This window comes from Oryza sativa, chromosome 3 (assembly GCF_034140825.1).
Source record: "Oryza sativa Japonica Group chromosome 3, ASM3414082v1".
Taxonomy (NCBI): domain Eukaryota; kingdom Viridiplantae; phylum Streptophyta; class Magnoliopsida; order Poales; family Poaceae; genus Oryza; species Oryza sativa.
Genome location: NC_089037.1, coordinates 16843173 through 16866623, shown reverse-complemented (window position 1 = coordinate 16866623; position 23451 = coordinate 16843173). Strand labels below are relative to the sequence as shown.

Sequence of the window (23451 nt, the reverse complement as noted above, 5' to 3'; positions counted from 1 at the left end):
TTTCTTACGATCACAGATAGAATCTGTCAGGGTTACAGATAAGGTATACCCTCTATCTTTAGATGTACGTTGTATACTGATACGATATACCCGTGCGTATACGGATAGTTTCCGTATACATTAAGGAAATCTATCATGTGATAGGGATGGTATCTACGGATGGAAGGAGTTCTACTCGGACAAGACTAGGTCTTTACCATATCGTGAGGGGTCCGATATCTCCGAGTCCTACTTGGAGATCACCTGACCCGCGGTATATAAGAGACCCCCTGGGCAGGACCTAAGGCATCGAATATCACCGCCAACACACCCACCACAGCCTACAGAGCCGGAGAGTGCAGGAGCCAAGTCGCCGGAGATCTAGTCGGACCAACTCGACTACGGTCTCTTCGGTATCATCGAGTTCTGCTATTCCCTTTGTAATATGTGGTTTCCATCATATAATCCCATACCAACTGGATTAGGGCTATACTCCTCAAAGCGAGAATACAAGAAGGTGCCCGCGCTATTACCTACCAAGGGACCTGAACCAGTATAATCCTTATCTTTTGTTTGCTTGATGTCGTACTACGTCGATCCTTGTACCAACGGACCCCAATACCCTTTATATCCGGTCTACGGGTATTCCCGTCGACAGAATCCGCAAGCGCACGGATATACCGATGTAGCACTTCCCCTATGGAGTATTCCAAGGGTATCGAATCCAAGGAAACGTGTGTAATTATCTCTTTCTCTGGTTTATCCAAGGACACAAGATAAATATGGGCAAAGGGCAGAGAGGATTTCCTAGTGAGAAACAGTGTCTAAAGAAAGCTTAAGTTTAATCCTAACGCGATACTTCAAGCACTAGCAACTCGTTGTTCCCAGATGTTGCTCTACTACATACCCGAACAGAGAGGACTTAAGTGCTCTTGAGGGTTATCACTACCTCTACACCCACCTCAAACGTACAGATAGGATACGCAACAACCACTGGAAATTAATTACCTAGACATCGCGTCTACGCAATTAATTACTTCCTCCGTTTCATATTATAAGACTTTCTAGCATTGCCCACATTCATATAGATGTCAATGAATCTAGATACATATATATATGCCTAAATTCATTGACATGTATATGAATGTGGGCAATGCTAGAAAGTCTTATAATATGAAATGGAGGTAGTACTACTCTAGCACTGGCCAAGCACTAAAGCAATCACTATATATTAATGGACTATAGTGAACAATGATCTTGTATGCTAATTACGAACTAACCAAGAATAATTCTCACGAAGCAAATCTTAATTACTCAGAATGATATTTCTATTGAAACAGAGTAATTAACAAAGTACAAGAATAATGAGAGGATTACCGACAACTCCGGAATTCCTCTAACTTCTTCTACTTCACTCTCTCCCCATTCTAAATATACTATAGAACATATAAAGAATATAAAGTATACTTAGAGCCTCTTGTAATTCAGCTCTACATCTTGGTGTGTGTTTACAAGTGAGAATGAGAGGGGTATTTATAGGTGGAGAAGTGCCTTAGAAGAGTGGAGATCCTCCAAGCATCGAATGAGCATCTTCATCCTCCTAGTGTCATGTGTCCAGTTATGATGGTTTCTACCGGTGAAAACAACCATAACCATCATTGGGAAGTGGATTGCTACCGAAATGAACTTGAGCCGAGGCAAACGGCCTCCGTGAGGGTTCGGCGGTTCGGCCGAACCCGGGACGGCTCCGTTCACTCCGGTTTTCGGCCTGGACACTCATTTTGGGCCCCTCAATTCATTGGTATGAATGTTTGGCCCCTTGGGTCCAAAACTCCATAAGTTCGGATACGAGTTTGATTCTCATCCTCCTTCATGTATACTTCTTCTCAACTTAGGTAGTTTGTCACTTGCATATGAATATACTCCAACACTCGTGGAAATTGTTAGAAATAAACCCTACCGCTATGTTGGATGTTTCATATTTATGGTCTTATGCAGGTATTGATGGCATTAATTTGGTACTTAACAGCCATCAACAGTACAATTAAAACTGAACTTCAGCTAGGCGCAATAGCAGGAATGGTACTTCAGTGTTCTTGAACCACACAAAAACCCACAATGTGGTTCCAGGACAGCAGCAACTCAAAATGGATAAGGATTTCGGTACAACATCAGTTGAAACATATAGGTATGATCAAGAAGCCTCTTAACGGAAATTTTATTTGGCAATTATCATGCATGAGTATCCCTTCATTATTGTTGAGCATGAGTATTTTGTTGACTTCATAAAATCTCTGCGGCCTACCTTTCCTTTGAAGAGTCATATAACTATTAGGAAGGATATACTTGGTATATTTTCAGAAGAATGGAAAAGGTTATATGAGCTTTTTAAAAATGTCAATGCTCGCTTTAGTGCAACAATGGACATGTGGACCTCTAACCAAAACAAGGGTTACATGTGTATCACGGTTCATTGGGTTGATGACAATTGGTGTATTCAGAAAAGGATTATCAAGTTCCTGCATGTTAAAGGGAGGCATACTGGGATAAATTTAGCTAATGTATTTTCTTCATGCTTGCATAAGTGGTTCATCGAGAAAAAAACGTTCTCTCTTACTTTGGACAATGCAGCAGCAAATGATGTTTGTGTTAAGGATGTGATTAGGGTGCTGAATAGAAAGAGTCCCCTCGTCTCTGATGGAACATTCTTTCATGTGAGATGTGCATGTCATATACTTAATCTTGTTGCTAGAGATGGTTTGGCACATATTGGACAAGCTGTTCTGAATATTCGATCATTTGTGATTCTTGTGAAGTGCTCTCCTTTACAGAAGGATGAATTTATGAAATGTGCATCTGAGAGTGGATTGGATACAACGAGGGGACTCTCAACTGATGTTTTGACAAGGTGGAATTCAACCTACCATATGTTGTCGGATGCCATATATTATAGAAAGGCTTTTGAAAGGCTTTATGAAATTGAAAGAGAATTGTATGATGAGGATCTTATTCCAAAAGCTGAAGATTGGGATAAGGCAACTACACTCGGCCAGTGCTTAAAGAGGTTTGATGATATCACTAACATTTTGTCTAGTACTTCTTATCCAACTGCAAATCTATTTTACCACAACTTTTGTGAAATCAAGTCTTTAATTAATGCATGGATGAAAAGTGACGATGTTACCATCAAAACAATGGCCACCTCAATGAATAAGAAGTTTGAGAAGTACTGGAAGAGGTCAAATCTTGCTCTTGCTATGGCATATTTTCTTGACCCTAGGTTTAAGACAAAGGCAGTAGAGTATAAGATGATGAGGTTGTATGGTAAGCAGTCATATCATGTTCATATGGAAAAGTTTACTGCTGTTATTAATCAATTTTATCAAGAATATGCTTCTTTTTATAAGACTGCTATTGCACCAACAACTACTGTCAATGCTGAACCAAAAGAAATTCATACCATAGATGAAGCAGATTCTGATTTCATGAATTATGTCTATGCCTCAAGTGTGGATGGTGGAAGTGATGCAAGTGACTTGATAAATATAAGGCTGAACCATCCCTGTTGGTTCCTAATGGAGATAAATTTGATGTTTTGTCATGGTGGAAAGCTCACAAAGATGTATATCCAGTGCTATCTCTTCTTGCCCGCGATGTCTTGTCCATTCAAGCTTCCACTATTGCTTCAGAATCAGCTTTTAGTGCTGAGGGACGTGTTCTTGATCCATTTCGTACTAAACTTGAACCTGAAATGGTAGAATCACTAGTCTGTACCAAGGATTGGATTGCTGGATGTAGAAGAGGTGATCACTTGTGTCATTTCTCATTTATATTTTTGTAAAAGGTATTCTTGGTTAGTTGGTTTTTTATTAATAGTCTAATATAGCTTTCTTCCAAATTTTTCAGATCCTAATAAAAGGGTTGGATCTATTCTTAATGATCTCGAGGTTGCGGAGACCTTGGTTGCTAATATGACACTTGACGAGATTGATGATATGGTATGACATTTTATTGCATAAATTTTGTTGCAATACATTTTGTAGTCCTATTGTCAAAATAAATGGGGTGAATAGCTAAGATGGTCCTCCAAGTTTTATCTGAGGCTCAGGTTAGTCCCTGATGTTTCAATCTATCCATATTAGTCCTTCAAGTTTTTATTTTAGTTCAAACTTATCAATAACCAACAATTCTCTTGATAAATGACACTTATACCCCCTCATCATTCACATATATAAGAGAAAAATTGCATGCTTGAATTTTTTTTATAGATAATGCATAGTAAATTATATAAAACAAAAATAAATTATGTACTAGTAAGTGTATACGATAGCAATTGCTTAAGTTTCATGTGCACATGTTGAAATAATGGAAAGTACATTTGTAATGTTGTTTATTTATCTTGGTTTTATAGTTGTATACAAATTAAGGGCAAAAGGGACATTTTCTAATAGAAGTATTGACTAGAAATAGCTATAAGGCATATTAAGTGGGCCCAAGGATGATTTCAAGCCAAAGCAAATATTTAAAGGAGCTATGTGAACAAAATGAAACGTGAAGGACTAAATTAAGCCTTCGGTGAAACTTGAGGGACTAAATTAGCTATTTACCCAAATAAATGTATATTGTTTGCTCATACTTATAGGAAAAGCAACAGAGCAGTGATGATGAAAAATAAGTGATGAAGTGAGGTGTGAAGGCCTGAAGGGCATGTTGGTGTGTGGCTGTGTGTCCCTGTCTGCCTGTGTGTATGTGCATTGTTCACTGCTATATCTGCCGTATGCTTGTATGCCTATTGAACAACTGTGTTGTGTGCTGTGCTATATAAGATGTGTGGTCTGTGCTGTATTGCTGGCTCATATGCTGCATGCATGTCGTACTGAACTACTGATGAGTGATGACTTATATTCTTAAATTTTAAGTAATGCAGTGACCAGTGACTGATTAGTGATGGATGTATCTTGGATTATTTTGTTGGATGTGTTATATTAAGCAAAATTATATTATTGATGTGTTTTGGTTGGTTTTTCCTAGAGAGCTGAGATCATGTTTAGATGTTATTTTGCCATCGTATTGCGGCTAATTGTATTGGCGTCCTCTTGTTGTATGGATTGAATACAAACTTGACATCCGATAACTTTTTGTTCGTTTCCGAACCAAGTCCGCACCGACTCCGCACCAAATCCGACGTCCGAAATAATCCGCTCCGCATCCGCATCCGCATGTCATCCGCACCCGCTCCGCATCCGTTTAAAGAAAATGGTTTAGGATATGGTATAGCTATTATTCGTCCGAATCCGATCCGTTTTCACCCCTAAACTGAAGTGAGCGTAGCTCAACTGGTTAGGTTCCTTGTGGTGGAACCAGCCCACCCGGGTCCAAATCCTAGATTTGGCATGGGTGTTCGCATTTACAGCTAATTATTCTTTCAGTGCTAGGCGACGTACCCGTCAACAGCGAGGCAGTGATGACTTCGTCAATCTCAAGTCATACCGGCCCAGTTTTCCGGAGGTGCTCATCACAGGGGTGAGTGTGCGCGTGTTGTGAGAGCGTCTGCGTTTGTACTACTTCGTCAATCTCAAGACATGCCGGTCCAGTTTTTCGGAGGTGCTAATCACAGGGGTGAGTGTGCGCGCGTTGTGAGCGTCTACGTTTGTACTATGTTTCTATAAAAAAAGAGGTCAAAAAAATTTCATAAAACTAATGTAGAAGACAAGGAACATGGTATGACCGTTGTGCTCTTGGCTAAAGTAGATCCCTCGCTACCTTCTCTTCTAATTTTTGAACGAATCACTGCCTTCTCTCTTCAAGAGCCCTAGATGGCTAGATCCTCAAATTCCCGCATCCTTTCCTCCAAATCGGGAGCAAAACTATTCAAAATTGGGCCCAGACTCTAGTGAAATAGGAGGAGATCGATGGCAAAGGAGGAATGGTGGCTTGGGTGGTAACGGCAGACGCAGAGGCGGGGAGCTGCTTCGGCGGCAGCAGCATGTGGTAGTGGTAGCAGCAGCAGCAACACAGGGCACTGTGGTAGGGAGCAACAGCACAACTTGCGGCGGTAGCAGCAGCAGCGCTTGTGGCAGCAAGGGCAGTAGCAAGAGCAGCAACCACGCCGCAGAGTAGACAGCACAGCAACAGCGGGATATAGGGGTATCCACATCCTAATTTTCGTGAAAGCTCATCTTCTAACAGTGTTAGTTTAAGCTGGGAGTTTAATGGTAAGTGTTTTGGGTTTCAACGTCCGAAATATGCAATTGTGTTTTTTAAGACGGCAAATCTATAATATCGGGTCCACATCGATTCGTGCTAAGTCTAGAATGCACCCACGTCATCCCCGCGTGGGCAGCTCGGGCGACCGAACCCTAACCGCCGCTGCCCAAACCTCCCCCTCGCCTTGCTGCCACTAGAGGGAGCCACTGAGAACCAGGCAATGACCTAGGACGGCAGCGGCGGGGCTTAAAACCAGGTCCCGCGCGCTGGATCTGATGCGGCAGTGAGGACAGCAGAGCGGCGGCTGTCGGGGAGGGCGGCAGTCAAGGAGGCGCGGCGACGGGGAGTCGACAACCCCTCTTCTGCATAGGAGCCTAGGCCAGCGCGACGAGGAGGCGACAAGTCGGAAGGTAGCCGACGGCGGTACGGATCTGGCCGTGGCTGCAGTGTGCAAGGATGGAGGTCGTCGTGGCCATGGCGTGCCCAGGGGTCTCTTTCAGTGGCCGACCATGGCGGGGGCAGCTCGCAGCGGCGCTACTAGTGTCCCTAGGCCCATGGGATCATTTGTAATACATGGAAAGGGGTAGTAGTCAAGGAAGCCTATCTCGTATCTGTACATGAATGGTATGCACCCGGATTATAAGGGATACCATATCACACATGCCGCCAAATCCCCCCAGCACTATATAAGGGGCGCCGACATGAACCATAAGGGGTTACGCTTTCTTTCACACACATCGGACACAGATCTAATCCACATACAACTGGACTAGGGTATTACCTTGCATTGAGAGCCTAAACTAGTATAAACATCTGTGCCACCATCTCTCCTTGATTTAGAGCACCCTATAAATTATATTGTCGTTCATAAAAATCGATAGATTCCCATAAAAAGATTTAGGGGATTGAATTTTGACACTCTGCTGGTGATGCTTTTATGCACAACATCAATAGATGTATTATGGTTACAAGTGGTTTTAAAAAACAACGGCAACCATATGGTTAAAATACCTTAAAAGTTTTATAAGGCAGGTCATTCGCATAGAGAAAATGTACTCAAGCTCCCATAATATTATTCTTTTTTTATATATAGAAAAAAAGGTACTCCTTCGCAAGGGTATGAACATATGAGTTGAGCCAACAACGAGGATGAAACCATGCCTTCGTAACGGTGCGCGTACCTTGTAGAGGGCACGGTAGCCTCACTCTACCATAGGGACCGCGAAGAGAAATGAGAACCCATCCCCACAGCCATGCACATGACTCGGCACCAGGACACCATTACAATGATGCAAAGAAGGAGTTGGTGGCTGACATAAAGAGGGAAATGCTGGCGTCAAGCTTGGACTGCTCCGACGAGATCTGAGAACCTCAAGGCCAGATCCGATGGCATGTGATGGAGACGGCAACGGGGGCAGCAACCAGAGCGGAGGAGGAAGTGGTGATGGCGAGTTCACAGTGATGAGGATGGCTAGCTTGAAGCACCAATGAGGACTGGGAGATCGAAGTGGAGATTTGGATGGCGAGCTTGAAGCACCGAAGCCAAAGAAGGTGGGAGCCTCCTTGACTGGCGCTCGTCGATCCCGGAGCTCGGTGGTAGAGAAAGAAGGGGTGCCCTTGACTGCCGACGTAGCCTCGTTGACTTGTCCAAAGTGGTGGAAGGAGAAGGGATTAGGAGCAGCAGCTTCCACCACCAATGAAAACATCAGCTTGCCGCCTCGATTTGTGTTATCACTGAGGAGAGGGAGGACATGGGAGGAAAGGGCAACGAGAAGGGAGCAACGATGAGGAGGGAGGGAATGTGGTAGATAGGAGAGGATGACGAGCTTAGAGAGAGGAAAAAAGAGTATGAGAGTGGTTGACAACGTGGTCCATAGGAAGCCAAGGATACATATATATTTTTTATGTTGTCATAGGTCAGAAATATAAATTTTTTTAATATATTTGATAATAAGAAATATTCTTAGGGACTTAAACATAAAAACATCTGAGTTGGCCTGAGTCCACATGGGACGTTGAGGATACTAATGTAAATAGCTTTGCGTCGTGTATGTCTCTATAAGACGGTGATGTATACAAATCATATGCTCTCTCTAGAGTAGCAAACAAGTACTACTTATATACCATTTCTTCCGTGTTAAAATATAGTTATATAATAATATAGATTTTGATAAAGTTTTGTCCAGATTCATAGTATTATGCAATAATATAGCCCTTTGGATCTATTTAAATTCGTAATATAAGGATATGATGTGTCTAAGGGTGTCTTTGGTTTCTAGCTATACTTTGCCGCCATTTGTCAACACATATTACCACACTTGCCTAAGTTGAGACGATCAAATTCTTGGCCACACCTTAGCAGGCCTAAGGGAATCTTGCCACACTTTTTTGAGTCAAAGACGTGTGGAGTCCAATTTGTTGGAAAAGAATCTTGACACAATTGTGCCTACAACCAAACAATTGCCAATATGGTCCAGCCCGGCTAACATTGGGCGTAACAAACTATGGCAAAGTGTTGCTGGTAACCAAACACCCCCCTCCCCCTCCCTAAATTGTACTCCCTCCATCCTAATATAAGTGCAATCTAGTATATGACATATTCTAATAATACGAATTTAGACAGCCCTTTCGTCCTAATATGAGTGCAACCTAGTACAAATATGACATATATTAGGATTACGAATCTGTGCAGACAATTGTTCAGATTCGTAGTATTAGGATATACCATATATGTACTAGGTTGCACTTATATTGGGTCGGAGAGAGTAAGTGCTAGTATTCCATTCATTTCATAATATAAGGCACAACTATTTTTTAGATGTTTCATAATATAAGGCATGCATGAATGCATGCCATTAACTAGCACATCTTTCGCACTATGATTTTTTTTTAAATCCTCCATCCTCAAAATCTTTAATCCTAGAGAGAATCTATTCTATACAATTGAGTTTGTTCGAGTTCAACGATTTACCATCGACATTGTCGATTTATATTATATACCAACGACTTTATCAATCGTTCATCAATACGCCATTGGGATATGTCTTCTTTTCAAAAGTACCCAAATTCCTCTTATGGACATATAAGATTAACAATTGATTTATCTCATTAGGAGTTTAAAAAATATAAAAAATTTTATGTGACCTCCTTGCATAACATGGAAATTTGTATAGAAGTTTCGAGTTTTTATATTTCTATTTTTTAAAAAATATAACTTATCTATTATATGCTATATAAAATACTTTTTATTGTTGTTTTAATATAAATCATCTTTCATACAATGCATAAGATATTTTTATGATATTATCTCTTGCGTAAGCAAATTCTCTATCATATACCACATAAAAATATTTTTTCTAAAATCTAAATATACCATAAAAAAATTTCAAACTTGTATACAAACTTCCATATTGTGTAAGGAGGCCACTACAAAGTTTTCATATTTTTTTAAAACTTTAGATGAGATAAATCAATTGTTAATCTTGTATGTTCGTAAGGGTATTTTGGATATATTTGAAAAGAAGGCCCAACCCAATGACATATTGTAGAAGAATTGATAAAGTTACTGGTATATTATAAAAAGAGATAATGTCGATGGCAAATCGTTGAACTCGAACAAACTTAATGGTATAGAATATATTCTCTTTTAATTCTATTGGTGCATACATTATAGTTATTTGGATGATCTAAACTATGAGATGATAATAGAGTCTTATATTCTTATATTTTAGAATGGAGACAGTATCTTGAGATGAGGAAGGAAGTACTACTCCATCCAAAAGAACGAATTCATAGCTACGAACCTGAACACATATATATATCCAGATTGGTAGGTAGGATTGGTTTTTTCTGGTACGGAAGGTTATGCATTTTAGGACGAAGGGCCCCACTCCTTTGTCGGCCACGTTGCATCCAATCAAACCTAACGTCACGGCATACCACACCGGCACACAGTAAACACAAACCAGGAAAAAGATAACGAGAGAATAGGAATCTGCGCACCTTGCCAATCTCCACAACAATCACGTGCTCAAACAAAGGCACCAACACCCAAACTAACTTTTTTTTTTCCCTCGCAACTTGCGATTACAAAAATCGAAACTTTTTCGTCTTAAAGATAATCCCCACCATTATTGTTATTGTTAGTCTCGTGCGTCCCTTATATAGAACCTGAACCGCCGGACGGAGGAGGAAGACAACTCAGAGACAGACAAGGACGAGCAACCCGCAACCGCGACCAGAGGAGAAGACTCGATCGAATCGAATCGAAGCGGGAGGATTTCGGGGGTCCGTGACTCCGTTCGGAGAAAAGGATTCAGCTTGTGGGCAGAAGAAGAAGAAGAAGATGGCTTCCGCGAAATCCGGGGAGAGGGGGAGCAGCAGCTTCGCCATGGCCTGCAGCCTGCTCAGCCGCTACGTCAGGCAGAACGGCGCAGCCGCCGGCGAGCTCGGCCTCGGCATCAGAGGTCACCTCCCTTTCTTTTTCTTTTTTTCCTTCTGCAAAGTCTGGATCTTTATCTTTACGGGTTTTGGGTGAAAAAAACCTCCCCTAGGAAGGTTTCCGTGAGATCTGGTCTAGTTCTTCGAGCTTTGGAAGCGAGAATTCCCCCATGTAGAATTTTATTCGGCTTAAACCAGTCTCAACCATTCCAATTCTGCGCATCTAGCTAGCTGTAAAATTCGCAACATTTTTTTTAAATCTGATGTTGTGAATCTGGGCTGAAAAACTATGTCATATCATTTTTCAGGTGAAGCCGATGCGAACAAGGGGAAGGAGACCATGGAGCTGTTCCCCCAGAATTCCGGGTTCGGCTCTGAAGCTGCTGCCGTGAAGGAGACCCCGGATGCGAGGTACTCAACACAATCTTTGTTCGAATTGCTTCAGCTATCAGTTCATACGGTTCCTTTAGCTGTAGTCACATGATAGGAGAAACCAATAGCAACAATCCAACCAAACAAAGTAGTGGTTGGTAGGTAGTGTGGAGGAGGAGGAGAACATCTTGCCTTGTCCTGACCAGATCTTAGTGCTGCCAGGAGCTGAGCTGGTCAGCTCTCGGGTCATGGTCTGAAATCTAATTCGTGTGTAAAATGGATATAATTTAGTTTAGAGTTCTAGGGATGGATTTCGGTGTGATGGAAAGGTTCGATATTTAATCCAATATAGAACTGGTGCTATGCAAGTCTGCAGTTCCTTCTTCTGTTTTTTGTGCGAGTCGTTTTTTGTGCGAGTCAACGATGTATGTCTCGCAACTAATAACCACGGGTTTCAGACTTAGTGGGCTCGCACGATCCGAAAGTGAAAATGTTCTGACTCGAGTGATTCATGAACAAAAAACCCAAATATTAGTTGGTACTTACTACAAGTTATTCTTCTGAACATATGCGTAGATGGCGGGTGCTTGCTGACCGATATCAGTTAGTAAATAGTTTCTGTTGTGTAAGCTTTAAAATTGGTTAAATGGTTGTGTTTGTCTAAGCTTTCTTGTATTTCCGTTGTCAGGGAGCAAGAGAAGCGCCAATTAACCATCTTCTACGGTGGGAAGGTCCTGGTGTTTGATGACTTCCCAGCTGAGAAGGCCAAGGACCTGATGCAGATGGCCAGCAAGAGTTCCTCCACAGCGCAGAACTGTGTCCTTCTTCCATCTTCCGCTACTGCAACCGTTGCCGACAACACTAAGGTGTCTGCTGTACCAGCCCCAGCAAGTGCACTTCCTGTTGCTCAGGCCAATGCCCCGAAACCTGTTCGTCCAAATGCTGCTGGTAACTACTCTAACCTCGGCTGTTATTGCTTGCTCTGAATGATGGAATATACTTGTAGCATGTGAATCCATTTTATTGTACTAACTGTTCTTCAAATCCTGCAGATCTGCCTCAGGCTAGGAAGGCGTCGCTTCACCGGTTCCTCGAGAAAAGAAAGGATCGGTAGGTTATGCTTGCTATCATGGCAGCACAAAGTATAGTCAAATTCTACAATTCACAATTCTAGATTTTGGATCTAACTTTTGCTGCTCCTTTATTTCAGCCTTCAGGCTAAAGCACCCTACCAGGGTTCCCCTTCAGATGCTTCTCCGGTCAAGAAGGAGCTGCAGGAGAGTCAGCCATGGCTTGGGTTAGGACCTCAGGTTGCCGCTCCCGACCTGAGCTTGCGGCAGGAATCGAGCCAATGAATCAATGCTCAATTCTGAGATGCCCCTCTCATCAGATGATTCAGTCATAGAGGTTATCACAACTCTTGAATTGGGTGTTTTGTGTTAGGAGATGATCCGATGACAAGGCGATGTTCTTCTGATATATATACTAGGATTGAATGTAAAGAAAGTAGCTGATGATTATGACCAGTAATCTGAATCAAATTGCTATGATAGAAAGCAGAAGATTCTGTAATCAGTACAACCCAAGAAACCTCATTTGTACCAATTCAATATCGTTTTGCTTTGGCATTGCCATGTAGAAGCAAAGCAAATGTACTGCTAATATATACACATCACAAGATTGATTGTTATTCACTTACGCCTGTTTCCCCCCCCCCCCCCCATTAACAGGATGCATCTCCTTTTGCTGTTTCCAACATGCATTCTTGTATGAATTTTGAAGCTCTATTCAGAAACTAGAATGTTATTTGGACATGCTGAGTAGTACTAGTGTACCATGATTTGCAAGCCTTTGCTTGGCCTCAGAGGTTAGAAGACAGACAGCTCAGAGAGAGAGAGAGAGAGAGAGAGAGAGAGAATTGTGGCTCTTGGCTCTTGCACGACCTGAAAACTTGATGGAGACGAGGCACGCACACACACACACTTGTGCATACTCCGTCCAACACAGGAAGAAAACGTGTTTTGACTCAGAGGCAGCATCTGCCACTTGCACAAATGAATAGAGAAAAAAAAAAGATAAAGATAAAGATAAAAGAAAAGGAGAAGAAAGTGATGTATAACGCGGCAACGGCAGGGCGTCCGGGGAACACGCAAAAATGCGCACGTCGCTCTCCGGCTACATTCAGCAGCAGCCCATGGTCGGAATTTTTTAAAAATTATTTTTTTGGGATGAAATGACTCTCCATTTTTTTTTCTCCAAGGGAAAAGAGAAAAAAAAATAAAATCATTTTGGTGACATTGAAGAAAAACTGCATGTTCTGCGCATTTTAAAACCGGGACCAAACCGGGTTCTGCCGGACAAACAGTGGACGATCCACGTACATTAGAGTAAAGCTCACGTTCGGAAATGAAGAATAGTAGTATTTTAACATGGCTCTTGCCTGAGACTACGGTTGCCTGAGACTACGGGTGTGTTTAGTTAACGCCAAAATTAAAAAGTTTGGTTGAAATTGGAACGATCTGACGGAAAAGTTAAAAGTTTGTATGTGTAGGAAAGTCTTGATGTGATGAAAAAGTTGAAAGTTTGAAGAAAAATTTTGAAACTAAAATCGGTCTACAGATGCATGGTGGCCGGCAGGAAAGCAGTTTGTCATCCAATATAATGCGAGCCCATTTGCTCGTGCCCACTTCCAGCAACTTTATTCATTTCGCGTAACGTGCATGACCACTCTGCCAATTGCCATGCCAGCCTATGATAATTCATGGGTCAATTGCATATTTGCCACTGGATTGAACAGGTATTGTGGATCTACCACTAAAAAAACTGTAATTGCAAATTTGCCATTAAAAACAGTTTGAACCCAACATAACTGCCACTGGACTCACAGCTTAGACTAACACCGTTATATGGCTGGTTTTCATGAAAATTAGGACAAGAATGCCCCTGCCCATGAAATTGTAATATTGACAGCATTTTGGCATCAATAAAACACCATTTGAGACAACAAGCAAGAGAACATAGTCAACTAGCGTCATTCTGGCATGAACACGGTAACATAATCAAACTAAATGACAATAGTTGAGGTTCACATCATATGATTCATCCTCACATCCAAAAGACAACTACATCTGACTAATTCAACCAACACAGTTAGAGGTTTACATCATATGATTCATCCTCACATCCAAAAGACAACTACATCTGATAGTAGTGTTCTACATCATATCAATTTGATAGGACAACATGGTCCAGACCATTAGAACCTTCCCAAAAGACAACCGCATCAAATGGATGCCGCAACAGAACCTTTCTTCTCCTTCCCCTTCCCTCTTGCTCTTGGTGGTCTTGTTGACACATCATTTGCATTGCCACTGCAACAACAATTCTATAAGTCAGTACCTAAATCTGAATACAAGATGCAAATAGATTGCAAATGAGGATGGAATTAACTAGTAAGAAATACTAATTACATGGATGATCCAGTAGTATTTTTTTTGTTTGACCTAGGTGTTGCACCAGGAGTATTGCTTCCTTGATCTGAGGATGGTGTTGATGAAGATGACCTTTTCCTGTATAAAATCTGGAGTGAGCAGCCAATTTACAAATGAAAGGAAAAAAAAAAGATGACAAGTACCTTTTGCTAGCTATAGGTCCTCCCTGACATGTCTTTGCAAAGTGGCCTTTGTCACCACATTCAGGGCATGTCCTCTTCTTTCTACAGCCAGACTCATCTGAAGCTTTAATCCTGTGTGTCCTAGGCCTTCCAGGCTTTCTCCTCAACTTTGGCCTCATCAATTTGAAACCAGGATCTACAAATGTCCACATATTCTTTGATGTCATTGGGTTCCATATCCCAGCATATGTTTGCCTCAATCTTTGCACTGAATAGCACTCATCCACATAGCCATTCATGTCAGGAAACCTTAGAGAGCCTATGAATGCCAATGCATGGTTACAAGGTTTCCCACTTACTTGCCAGGCTCTACAAGAGCATGTATGAGCCTTTAGGTTCACTGCATGCCTCCATACCACTCCCTTATTGGACACCACAGAAACTTCAGCTAAATCATCGCAATTACTCCTTACCACATTGTAATCTTTTAGATTCTTGCTCTGTTCATTCAGTGTCTTAATAATAGATGGAATTATTCTTCCTTCCATTTTGCTTGCAAGTTGGCTCCTCAAGTGAAATTTGTCAATTATCATTTGCCTAAGTGTGTCAAATAAGTCCACTATGTGTAATTCCTTGATCTTCATCACCCAATTGTTGAATGACTCAGAAAGATTGTTGTTGATGTAGTCCACCTTTGAAAGCTCTGAGAATTTGCTCCTACTCCAAAAAAATGGGTGATTGGTTTTTAAATATGCAATAGCTTCAGGAGATTTCTCAGCAATCTTGTTCATGTGATAGTTGTACTGCTGGCTGGTGTAGCACTTAGCAGCAGGCCACATGTTTTCACCAAAAAGTGGTCCATGGTACTGCTTCTTGAAGTTCTTCCACAGGTGTCGCATGCACTCTCGGTGCTCAGCAGTTGGATAGACATCACTAACAGCTCTCTCTAGTCCTTTCCCAGCATCTGTGCTGATGGCTAGCCCAGGAGGATTACCAATAGCATTCTTCAAGTTCTGCACGAACCATGTCCAACTCTCCGTTGTCTCAGCTTCTATCACACCAAATGCAACAGGAAAAAGCCAGTTGTTTCCATCTATTGCAACAGCAGCTGCCAGCTGTCCTCTATGCTTCCCTGTCAAGTGTGTTGAGTCCATTGCAATATATGGCCTACAACCTTGTAGGAAGCCATCAATGCAAGGTTTCAGAGCTATGAACAGCCGCCTGAAGCATACTTGGTCTTCATGAATCTCGGTATCAATATCGACAATACTTCCAGGTTGTGCCTTCAAAAGCTCCTCTCTAAAAGTGGGCAGCAATGCAAAGCTGTCTTCCCACTTCCCAAATATCTTCTCAAGGGCCTTCTCTTTGCCTCTAAAAACTTTGTCATATCCTATTGTAAATTTGTACTTCTTCTCTAGCTTGACCTTCAATGCACTAGCTCCTAGAGTTGGAGTCTCCTTCAGCCAATCTATAACTCTTTCAGCAACCCAGCTATTTGTTGCCATGGCAGCCCCAGTCTTATTTATGGAACAACAATTGTGGGCAGGCCTATTTACCTTGACCTGCACATATAACAATGTAATTATCAGCTTTTTATGCATCAAATTTAACCATGAAATGATAAAATAATTAACTGAACATTTCAGCACAAATTTACCTTGCAGCCATAGTATTTCTTACTTGTAGAGGCATGAAACCTCCATTTACAACCCTGCTCTTTTTTCTTGCAAAAAGCTCTGAATCTATGCTTGTCCTTTTTCTCAGTTTCAAAAGAATAGTCATAGATTATAGCATGGTGTGTAACAGCTTCCTTGCAAGTAGTAGTATCTGCGAACACCTCTCCTTCATCAATACATGGGTTATCAAAATCATATGCAAACACATGCTCAAGGTCAGAGTCATTGTCATCGTCATCATGTATTTGGTCATCAAGATCATCACAATCATATTCAGAGTCAGAGGAGGCTGCTGCATCACTATCATAGCTGCTTTCACTATCAACCTCTAGTGGGTCACAATTTGGGCATAGCTGGGGCTCCTCCTCTTCGTTCTCTTCCTTCTCATCATCCCGAACCTCTTCATCATCGTCATCGGCTTGGCTCCTCCTCTTTGCACACTTTTTTACAACCTTCTTTGCACTCTTTTTAATAGGGGATGTGGCTTCATCATCAGGATGTGAAGTGCTCTCCGGATGGGTGGTGCTCTCATTTTGGGTGGATGGTACTGGTTGGATGGAGTTCTCAAGATGGTTGTAACTCTCAGGCAGTGTTAGTGGCGTAGCATCAACCAATAGGTCAGTAAATAGTGGTGGAGTACATGGAATAGAATACCTCACAGATGGGTGGCACCTTCTTTTAGTTGGTGAAGGTTCAACTTGCAATGGACCACCAAAATCATTGACAATGGCATGAATATTGACAACCCCGTGCTGATTACCCTTATCCAACCAATCTAGCAATTGTGAATCTGTGGTTATCTCTACTTTACTCTGAGTTGACACATCACCCAATTTCCAAAAGCTGATGTATTGATTTGGCCCCCAGTTAAAATTTTCCCCTACATCGTCAACTAGCGCAAGCATCGAATACCTATCCCTTTCGATCGAAATTTTGACATTGTTTCCCTTAACATATGTCCTTTGACTCAAAAGCGATGTGGTAAAATAAGACTCAACCTTAATAATGGCTGTCAAGAAGCCTTGGTCATTCCTACAGGATAAGTAAAACAATGGAGAAATATTCTAGCAGCTCAACGAGGAATAGATGAAAAACCTACATCTAAATATACAGGGACTGAATAACTAATGCATGGAAGACCTATCTAACAGAAATATCATACCAATGTAAAAACATATCCAGCTTAAACTACTTTTAACAAAGTTGTAAACATATGGCTACTTTCTTATATTACTTCATGCTACCATTGTTTGATGATTAATTTATTAAACTCACTATCTATTAATTCAAATAAGCACCTAAGGTGGAGAGGCCGTTGTTTAATTACAATGCACAGCATATTCACACAAAGAGATATTGCTAATGCTTGATTATATCCTGAAGATACGCAAGCAAGATATGGTTAGCTATGCACATGCTAAGGTTGCATAGCAAACCAGCAAATTCGGACTCTTGAACCAGTTGAACAAGGATTAAAAACATTCAAAAAGAATTCCTCAAAACACACACATATATTGTTGGTAACATCCCTACATGATAGATAGAACAAGTAGGTCACAAGCATAAGTATAGATTATATACCTTTCCATGGTGGTCCTGCTGCTACTGCCCACAGTAGCCACCATGCTGCTTGAAGCAGCTGATGCTGCAGCCTGCCGTCGATGCCGACACTCGCTGCAGCCGCGTGCCGCGGCCGCGCGCTGCAACCTGACGCCGCCCGACGGAGCCGCCGCAAGCGAGGTAGCCGCGCCGCAGCCTGACGCCGCCCGCTGCAGGTGCCGCCCCAAGCCGCCGCAAGCACCGCAGCCTGATGCCGCCCGCTGCAGCCGTCGCCCCAAGCTGCTGCTTGACTTGCTCTACTCGCCGAAATCCATCTGCACCTCTTCCATTGGCATCTAATACTTCAAAGCGACCGATTTTTGGTTGATTTGCTCCTAGTTTGAGAGAAGGGATGAGAGGATCTGGGGTTTAGGGTTCGTCGTGCGAGAGGAGAGGAGGAGTTCTGATGCGGTAGAGTTGGGGAAGAACACGGATAAGGTTGAATCTGGCAAGGGCAATATGGTCTTATCGCGTTGCCTTGTTTTTTAATTTAATTACATCAATTAATTTTGTCATCTTACTCATACGGAATGGAACGGTGATGGCATACGGAATCCACGCACACTGCTTTTGGTGGTATATTTGCAATTCGTGATTTTATAATGGTTATTTCGAGTTAAGGAGTGAAAGTAGTGGCAAATATGCAATTCTCCCATAATTCATCACATGCTGCAGATCTTATATATTTCCTTTTTTTCTAATGTACGACATTATTGATTTTTAAGATACATTTTGATCATCTTCAAAAAAATCAATGTAATTATTATTTATTTTATCATGACTTAATTTATTGTTGAAGGTTCTTTAAACACTATTAAAAAACACACACACAGATCGGTACTATAGATGCCAGAACAGTTAAAACCGACACTTATAATGTTTTTTCCACCTACACCGGCTGAAAATACAAAAAATGACACCTTTAAGTGACTATAAGTACCAGTTCTAGAGAAAAACGACACATATAATATAAGTGTCGCTTTTTTTTTAAAAAAAAGCCGATACCTTTAATATATTATATTTAATATATTATAGGTGTCGGTTAACTTAAAAAACCGGCTCCTATAATATGTTATAGGTACTGGTTTTTCAAAAAAAAATGACAATCTATAAAACGAGCCGAATCGAACCGAGAGAGCCGGTTTTTGTTTTTTTAATCGCACGAGACGGGTGCATAAAAACGCCGTGGAAGGCGAAGGGGGCGTGGCGTCCTTATCCACTCGCCCCCTCCTCTCACCCTCTCACTCCCTCTCCTCCCCTTTCTCGTCCCCGCCCCCTCCCCTTCTTGTCTCCCTCGTTAGCAGTAGAGGAGGCATCAGCAATGGCGTCAGCAGCTCCCGCGGGTTGGATCCAGCGGTCCTCAACCCCCTCCCCCTCCTCTTCTCCATCCAGCCCCAAGCTTCTCCCACATTTCTAATGGTGGCGGTGGCATCGGCGGCTCCCGCTTGTGGATCCGGAGGAGGCGGCTGCGGTGGCATTTCTGGTGGTCCTCTACTCCCTCCCCCTCCCTCTTGGCCCCCAAGCTTCTCTTGTGGTGGCGACGATGGCATCGACGCTCCTGCGGGCGGATCTGGTGGAGGCGGTGGTGGAGGTGTTTTCGGCGGGCGGATCCATCAGTCCTCTACCCCTCTCCCTTCCCCTTCGTGCCCAAGCTTCTCCCGAGGCCGTGGCGGTGGCATTGGTGCTCCCGCGGGCAGATCCGGCGGAGGTGGCGGCGACAGCGTTTCCGACGAGCGGATCTGGCGGTCCTCTTCCCCCTCCCCCTTCGTCCCAAGCTTCTCTAGCGGTGGATCCGACGGCGGCGGCTTCTCCCACGGATCCGCCGGTGGTGACATCAGCAGCTCCCGCGGGTGGATCCGTTGAAGGGGATGATGTTGTTGTTTGTGTTGCTGTTGTTGATGTGATGATGTTGTTTTTGTGATAATGACTGGATTGATTTTGAGGGCCAAGTGGAGGGAATGCGCTCGATGCATCGTTTCGCCGACCCTTTTTTTCCGGGGGAGAGGATTCGAAGGTGCCGCTATCTGGGTGCCAGTTGGGAAATCCGGCACCTAAGGCCGGTTCCCAACAGGAACCTATCGCCTATTCTTTAGTAGTGAAACATTTGCTTAGGCCGGGTTTAGTTTCCATATTTTTCTTCAAACTTCCAACTTTTTCATCATATCTAAACTTTCCTACACACATAAACTTCCAACTTTTTTCTTCAAACTTCCAATTTTAGTTAAACTTACAATTTTAGCGTGGAACTAAACACACCCTTATTTTGTTTGTTTGCACTATTTTTTATAATAAAAATGATAAATATTTGTTATATAAGTCAACGACATCATATTTATAATATATTTATAAAAAACGGAGCTAGTATATTCTTTTGTGATTTCTTGGCAAATTCCAACCTATGAATCACCCATGGCTCAACGTACGCCGTAGATCCAACTTTTTGCAACCGTGCTACGGCCTTCATCATAGTTCCTTAATTTGTTTATTTGAGTTTATTTGATTTGATTTGAATAGACCTTGTGACTAAAATGCTCGAGCTCAGAAACAAATACCTGGTTTATGCTGCATGTCCAACAGTCCAAGAATCGACAACGAACTGATATATGAATTTGACACATTCGCCCCTACCTCTGGTACACATGGCTAATATTGGGAGCATATATGGGAATATGGCTTTACCTGGCATATTCTAGACCTAGGGATGAGCCCGTATGAATATAGCCATGTGTTTGATATGATAACCCATATCCTGCAGCTCTTTAATTAAAAAAAATGTGGCATTATTCTATAATTATACGGACGAAAACTATAATTGGTAAAATTGTCTGCCAATTTCATTTGGTACTAGCATGGCGTACCACCCATAGGCATAAAGAGTTCTTTATATATAATCATGGGACGACATGGTAAGAGTTATTTATATCTACTATATACAAATATCTCTAAGTGAAAAGTGAATCCCACGAATGCTAATTGGCGCGCGCGTTGCCGGTGTGCACTTCCGACCCACAAGGCCCATGGCACGCGCGCTTCTCTTCTCTTTTTTTTTTCGCAGTTTTTGCTACCGTCGTTTCTTTTTTTTTTCAGTTCGCTACCGCACTTGTATGAGAAAAAATCGTAATTAGTTTACTAGTGATTAGTTTCTTTACTAGTAAATTTTAAAATCTTAATTAAAAAATTTTCAATTTTTGGACCTGAAAGTTTTAAAATCTCGAGTTGAAAGTTTTAAAATCTCGAGTTAAAAATTTTCAAATCTTAAGTTGAGAGTTTTCGAATTTTTTGAATCTAGACTTGAAAGTTTTCAAATCTCAAGTTGAAAGTTTTCAAATTTTTGAAATCTAGACTTGAAAGTTTTTGAATCTCGAGTTGAAAGTTTTCGAATGTAAGTTTAAAGTTTTCAAATTTGAGTTGAAAGTTTTTGAATCTGAGTTGAAAGTTTCAAATTTTGAGTTTAAAATTTAAATTTTAAATCGAAAATTTTTAAATATAACTTAAAAGTTTTCTATCTGTTAGTAAAAAAATCTCCAAAAAAGAATCTTCAGAATCTTTCCTAAACTACCATTAGTACTACCTCTGTCCCAAAATAAGTGCAGCCATAGATATCCGTGTTTAGCGTTTTGACCATTCGTGTTATTTAAAAAATTTATGAAAAATATTAAAAAAATTAGTCTCACGTAAAATACTATTCATATTTTATCATCTAGTAACAATAAAAATACTAATCATAATCCTTTTTCAAATAAGACGAATGATCAAACGTTGGACATGAACAATGCTAAAACTGTATTTATTTTGGGATCGAGGGAGTAAGAGGGAGTAACTAATAGAGGTAAAGGGGAGTGCGCGCTAGCTAGCCGCCCCCACGTCATCTAGCCAACAATGGCCATGGGATTTACAAACGACAAAGTAGCGAGATGAATCACATGCCTTTGAAACAACGGGCCTTCGTCCAGAAGGACAGAAAAAACAGAGAGAAGGAAGGGAACAGAGTGAGAGAAAAAAGGAATAAGATCACTTTGACTCCCTCAACTGACCCCGAATCTAAATCGTATCCCTCAACCGTAATTCCAGAAATCTTGACCTCCAAAGTTACAAAACCGGTGCAATTTGACTCCCTCGGTGATTTTGGAGGGTGGTTTCGCTGACGTGGCGCACACGTGGCAGTGTTGACCTAGTCTTTGCCCCACGTGGCATTGACGTAGCGCTGATGTGGAATTAAAAATAAAAAATATACGGGCCCATTTGTCATTCACAAAAAAATTGTGGGACCCACTGGTCCACATGTCATCCTCCCTTATCCCTTCTTCCTCCTCCCTTCTCTATCTCTCCCTCTTTCTCTTCATCCGAGAGCAGCGTCCGGATCGGCGGCGGTGACGGCAGGCGATGGATGGAGCGGCGACGGCATATAGTGGGGGTCAAACCACCCCACAAGCTTTGGCGAGATTTAGAACACGGCGGAGGACTTCGCCGTCGCCGAGATGCCGCAACCACCGTCGTCGGTGCGCACGAGGAGCGTCACCTCCGTCGCGCTCCCGACGCATGGACATGGCGGCAGCTGCCGCTGCGTGCCGCTCTCCCCATTCGACGCGTACTAGGTCGCGCTGCCGCCTGTCCGCCGCCCGTCCACCGCGTCTTCCTCTTCCCATCCCTGCCGCCACCGCCGCCACCACCGTTCGGAGACGTCGTCCGCGCGCTCAGGGACTCCCTCAAGGCGGTGCTCCCGGCGTTCTACCCCTTCGCCGGTGCGCTGGTCTATTCGCTGGAGGAGGAGGAGGGGTCGCTGTCCATCGTCGTGGAGGCCGGTGGCAGCGTGGCGTTCATGGAGGCCGAGATGGACCTCGACTTCAAGAGGCTCGTCGACGAAAGGGAGGAGCACGATGAGGACGCGCTGCGGCAGCTCATCCCGGACATCCGTGGGGATGAGCTCCCTGCGCCCGTCATGGCAACGCAGTTGATGGAGTTCGTCGGCGGTGGCGGGGGCGTGCGGTGCACCACGCGGCGGTGGATGGCCGCGGCCTGTGGCGATTCTTGGAGATGTGGTCCCCCTCCGCCGCTACAGCGGCCGTGGCCACAGGGATGCGGCACTCCTCCCTCCTCGGCGTGTCCCACCCCTTCAGCTCCTCCTCCATCGCCGCCACCTCCTCACCGTGCTCCATCTTCACCTCCATTAAACTTCTCTCCTCCGGCCTCTCAACGCTTGAAGCTACTGCCGTTGCCGCTTCAACTAGCCATGAACCCTCGCAGGAGTTGGTAGAGGAGGAGATGGCCAAGGACGGGGAGGGGGGAAGAAGGGATAAGGGAGGATGACATGTGGGTCCAGTGGGTCCCACAAATTTTTTTTGAATGACAAATGGGCCAGCATATTTTTTTTTATTTTAATTCCACATCAGCGCCACGTCAATGCAACGTGGTACAAAGATTAGGTCAACACTGCCACATATGTGCGCCATGTCAGCGAAACCACCCTCCAAAACCACCGAGGGAGTCAAATTGAACCGGTTTTGTAAGTTCGGGGGTCAAGATTTCTGGTACTGCGGTTGAGGGATATGATTTAGATTCGGTGGT

At 42.8% G+C, this 23451-nt stretch overlaps 2 protein-coding genes and 1 pseudogene across 2 annotated transcripts; 2 read left to right on the top strand and 1 right to left on the bottom strand.

The window, feature by feature from the left end:
• Nucleotides 1-10305: 10305 nt before the first annotated feature.
• Nucleotides 10306-12716, top strand: LOC4333065 (protein TIFY 10a-like). Its single transcript, NM_001402175.1, has 5 exons — nt 10306-10652; nt 10935-11037; nt 11687-11946; nt 12051-12108; nt 12209-12716. Exons 1-5 carry the CDS (start codon nt 10532-10534, stop codon nt 12351-12353), a joined length of 687 nt encoding a protein of 228 aa, NP_001389104.1. The 5' UTR covers nt 10306-10531; the 3' UTR covers nt 12354-12716.
• Nucleotides 12717-14054: 1338 nt separating this feature from the next.
• On the bottom strand, nt 14055-16162 carry LOC107280429 (uncharacterized). The gene is made up of 3 exons (XM_026024238.2): nt 14633-16162; nt 14469-14567; nt 14055-14369 (listed from the first exon to the last, which is right to left on the bottom strand). The coding sequence occupies exons 1-3, from the start codon at nt 16114-16116 to the stop codon at nt 14282-14284; spliced, it is 1671 nt and encodes a 556-aa protein (XP_025880023.2). The 5' UTR covers nt 16117-16162; the 3' UTR covers nt 14055-14281.
• A 6202-nt stretch (nt 16163-22364) lies between these two features.
• LOC136355638 (uncharacterized) lies at nt 22365-23193 on the top strand (annotated as a pseudogene).
• The last annotated feature ends 258 nt before the right edge of the window (nt 23194-23451 follow it).

Excerpts from the sequence above, each read along its gene's own strand:
- LOC107280429 (XM_026024238.2), bottom strand. The coding sequence starts at position 16,116 with ATGGCAACAAATAGCTGGGTTGCTGAAAGAGTTATAGATTGGCTGAAG. Across the intron at positions 14,568-14,632 it reads GGACCTATAGCTAGCAAAAG|GAAAAGGTCATCTTCATCAA; the intron begins GTACTTGTCATC and ends GATTTTATACAG. Across the intron at positions 14,370-14,468 it reads AATACTACTGGATCATCCAT|TGGCAATGCAAATGATGTGT; the intron begins GTAATTAGTATT and ends TTGTTGTTGCAG.
- LOC4333065 (NM_001402175.1), top strand. The coding sequence starts at position 10,532 with ATGGCTTCCGCGAAATCCGGGGAGAGGGGGAGCAGCAGCTTCGCCATG. Across the intron at positions 10,653-10,934 it reads GCTCGGCCTCGGCATCAGAG|GTGAAGCCGATGCGAACAAG; the intron begins GTCACCTCCCTT and ends ATCATTTTTCAG. Across the intron at positions 11,947-12,050 it reads TGTTCGTCCAAATGCTGCTG|ATCTGCCTCAGGCTAGGAAG; the intron begins GTAACTACTCTA and ends CAAATCCTGCAG.